General features: G+C 54.8%; 1 protein-coding gene across 1 annotated transcript in view; it reads left to right on the top strand.

Annotated features, from left to right (window-relative positions):
* DEAF1 (DEAF1 transcription factor) overlaps positions 1-2,938 on the top strand; it is a 75,440-nt gene that overhangs the window by 19,590 nt on the left and 52,912 nt on the right. The window contains exons 4-5 of the mRNA XM_011930140.1: positions 2,038-2,167; positions 2,446-2,592. Of these exons, the coding sequence (XP_011785530.1) occupies positions 2,038-2,167; positions 2,446-2,592 (277 nt within the window). The remainder of the gene's footprint in view (positions 1-2,037; positions 2,168-2,445; positions 2,593-2,938) is intronic.

Genomic DNA, 2,938 nt, shown 5'->3' with positions numbered 1-2,938 from the left:
TTTCTCTTGTCTTTTCTTTTCTTTCTGCCTGCCTGCCTTCCTGCCTTCCTCTTCCTTTTTCTTCCTTTCTCCCTCCCTTCCTTCCCTCCCTTCCTCCCTCCCTTCCTCCATTCCTTCCTTCCTTCCTTTTTGACAGAGTCTTGCTCTGTTGCCCAGACTGGAGTGCAGTGGAGTGATCTCAGTTCACTACAACCTCCACCTCCTGGGCTCGCCATGTTGTCCAGGTCGTCTCAAACTCCTGACCTCAGGTAGCTACCACCTCGGCCTCCCAGTGTGCTGGGATTACAGCATGAGGCACTGCTCCCAGCCCAGAAACTTGGTTTATTTCTGATGGGTGTGAGAACACACACAGGCTGACCCATGGCCATGCGGTGATCTGTGCTTTCAGTCAGGCTGCTCCTTCCTGGCAGCGGGGTCTGGGCGCCTCATTTCCTAGGAAGGGCTGAAACCCAAGGCACCTGCGGGTGCCTGGAACATGCTGACATCATGGAGCGGCGGTGTCCTGCAAGTGCCTGCAGAGGCCGAGGCTAGTCTTCTCCCCTCCAGGCCAGGAAGACCAGAGACTAGTGTGTTCCTGTTTAGAAACTGACAGCAAAGCGGGACAGGGTCTGAAATAACTATATGTTCCCTTCCTAAGAAAAATACTCTTGTGACTCTTAAATAGACACAAGACATTCCCTTTCTCCCGTGAAGAGCTGCCGGTCTTTGGTGACTCAGGCACAGTGGTAGGACCCCCATTGTGAGGTGTTGGCCCTTGGGCCTCCGTGAGCCCAGGCGCCAGGCATGTGTGTCGGGGAACCCTCAACTGCATGAGAACCTTCTCCTCAAGTGCCCTGATTCGACAGTGACATTTTCAGATGTAAGAAACAGTTGTGGCCGGGCGCGGTGGCTCACGCCTGTAATCCCAGCACTTTGGGAGGCCGAGGTGGGCGGATCACGAGGTCAGGATATCGAGACCATCCTGGCTAACACGGTGAAACCCCGTCTCTACTAAAAATACAAAAAACTAGCCGGGCGCGGTGGCTCACGCCTGTAATCCCAGCACTTTGGGAGGCCGAGGTGGGCGGATCACGAGGTCAGGATATCGAGACCATCCTGGCTAACACGGTGAAACCCCGTCTCTACTAAAAATACAAAAAACTAGCTGGGCTTGGTGGCAGGTGCTTGTCGTCCCAGCTACTCGGGAGGCTGAGGCAGAAGAATGGCATGAACCCGGGAGGCGGAGCTTGAGTGAGCCGAGATGGCGCCACCGCACTCCAGCCTCGGGACAGAGTGAGACTCTGTCTCCAAAAAAAAAAAAGAAAAAGAAAAAAAAGAAACAGTTGTCTTCTCACTTTGCCTCGGTTGGTTTTGTATTCAGAATTAAAACCTTGAGGCACCCAGAATGCTGGGTTCGGGGAGGCCCCTGGAAGTCTCTGGTCTGCCCACTGCTGGGGCAGAGCCCGCAGGCCAGAGTTTGTCAGATGACTTGGCCAAGGTGGGGTTCAAGTTCCAGCAGTGGTGTGCGGGCATGGGGACTCTGGCTGCCTGTGGTGGGGTCTGTGCAGCTTGAAGGGTGGTTTTGGAAGCAGGCAGCAGTTGCAGCAGCTTCAGCCAGCGTGGAAATGTGGTTCTGAGGCCCCGGTCTCCAGTCGCCATCTGGAAGGGGCTCTGGAGGGTGGTCCTGCACAAGGCCTCGTCTGTGGTGGCCATCGTGGTCTGTTGGAGACCCTGCAGGAGGACGGTGACCTTGTGGGAGCTGCTGAGGCAGAAGTCAGGGTGTTTCCTATCCGTGGAGCACATGTCTTCTTTCCCTTTGACAAGTGATGGCAGGCATTTTCCTCAGCACTGCACTGACTTCGGCACTGCCTGCTCTTGTTCTTGGCTCTGTTTTTGAGTCTTTGAGAGATACCTTTGGAGAAGATATGGGGTGCCTGGGCAAACGTCCCTTCTTGGTGAGAACAGCCGTAGCCCTGCTGGAGGACGGCCCGGCTGGGCTCAGTGACACGCCTCGTGTCATGCTCAGACGTGACCTGACGGAGCGGTTTTTCCTTCTAGTCTGGTAGGACGGCCCTTCAGATCGGGGACAGCCTGAACACTGAAAAAGCCACACTGATTGTCGTCCACACAGATGGGAGCATCGTGGAGACCACCGGGCTGAAGGGCCCGGCAGCTCCCCTCACCCCAGGTACAGCAGTGCCTGCTCCCCAGGCCTGGGCAAAACACGTTTCAGAATAGCTAGAATTTATTTCAGGAATTTATTTAGTTCTTTTTGTGGTAAATTTGGAATATCAAATATTAATGGATTTTAAGTAGAAGCAGTGGAATTTTCCTGGCGGAGAAGAGTTTTCCCGCCGTTGAAGGAGGTGGTGCTGCCGGGGAGGTGGGTGTCTGTGAGGTGAGTGCATGCTGTATGTACTTCCTGGCGTCCGGCCTCTCAACCTTCACACACTTTCTCTGCCCAAGGTCCTCAGTCTCCTCCAACCCCTCTGGCTCCCGGCCAAGAAAAAGGTGGAACTAAATACAACTGGGACCCCTCTGTGTACGACAGTGAGCTGCCCGTGCGGTGCCGGAATATCAGCGGCACTCTGTACAAGAACAGGCTTGGCTCAGGTGAGGGCTGCCGCTTCAGACTCCAAAGTTGTATTTCCCTTTGTAGCCCCACTGGGATAAATTGGGGGCTGAGAAAGATGAAAATCATGGCACCTGGAACTAGTTAGGAAGACAGGGCCGGGCGCAGTGGCTCACGCCTGTAATCCCAGCACTTTGGGAAGCTGAGGCAGGCAGATCAAGGGGTCAGGAGATTGAGACCATCCTGGCTAACACGGTGAAACCCGTCTCTACTAAAAATACAAAAAATTAGCCAGGCGCGGTGGCTCAAGCCTGTAATCCCAGCACTTTGGGAGGCCGAGACGGGCGGATCACGAGGTCAGGAGATCGAGACCATCCTGGCTAACAC

This window comes from Colobus angolensis, unplaced genomic scaffold (assembly GCF_000951035.1).
Source record: "Colobus angolensis palliatus isolate OR3802 unplaced genomic scaffold, Cang.pa_1.0 Scaffold84, whole genome shotgun sequence".
NCBI classification, from domain to species: Eukaryota; Metazoa; Chordata; class Mammalia; order Primates; family Cercopithecidae; genus Colobus; species Colobus angolensis.
The sequence above is the reverse complement of the archived record's forward strand: the minus strand, read 5'-3'. Positions and strand labels throughout refer to the sequence as shown.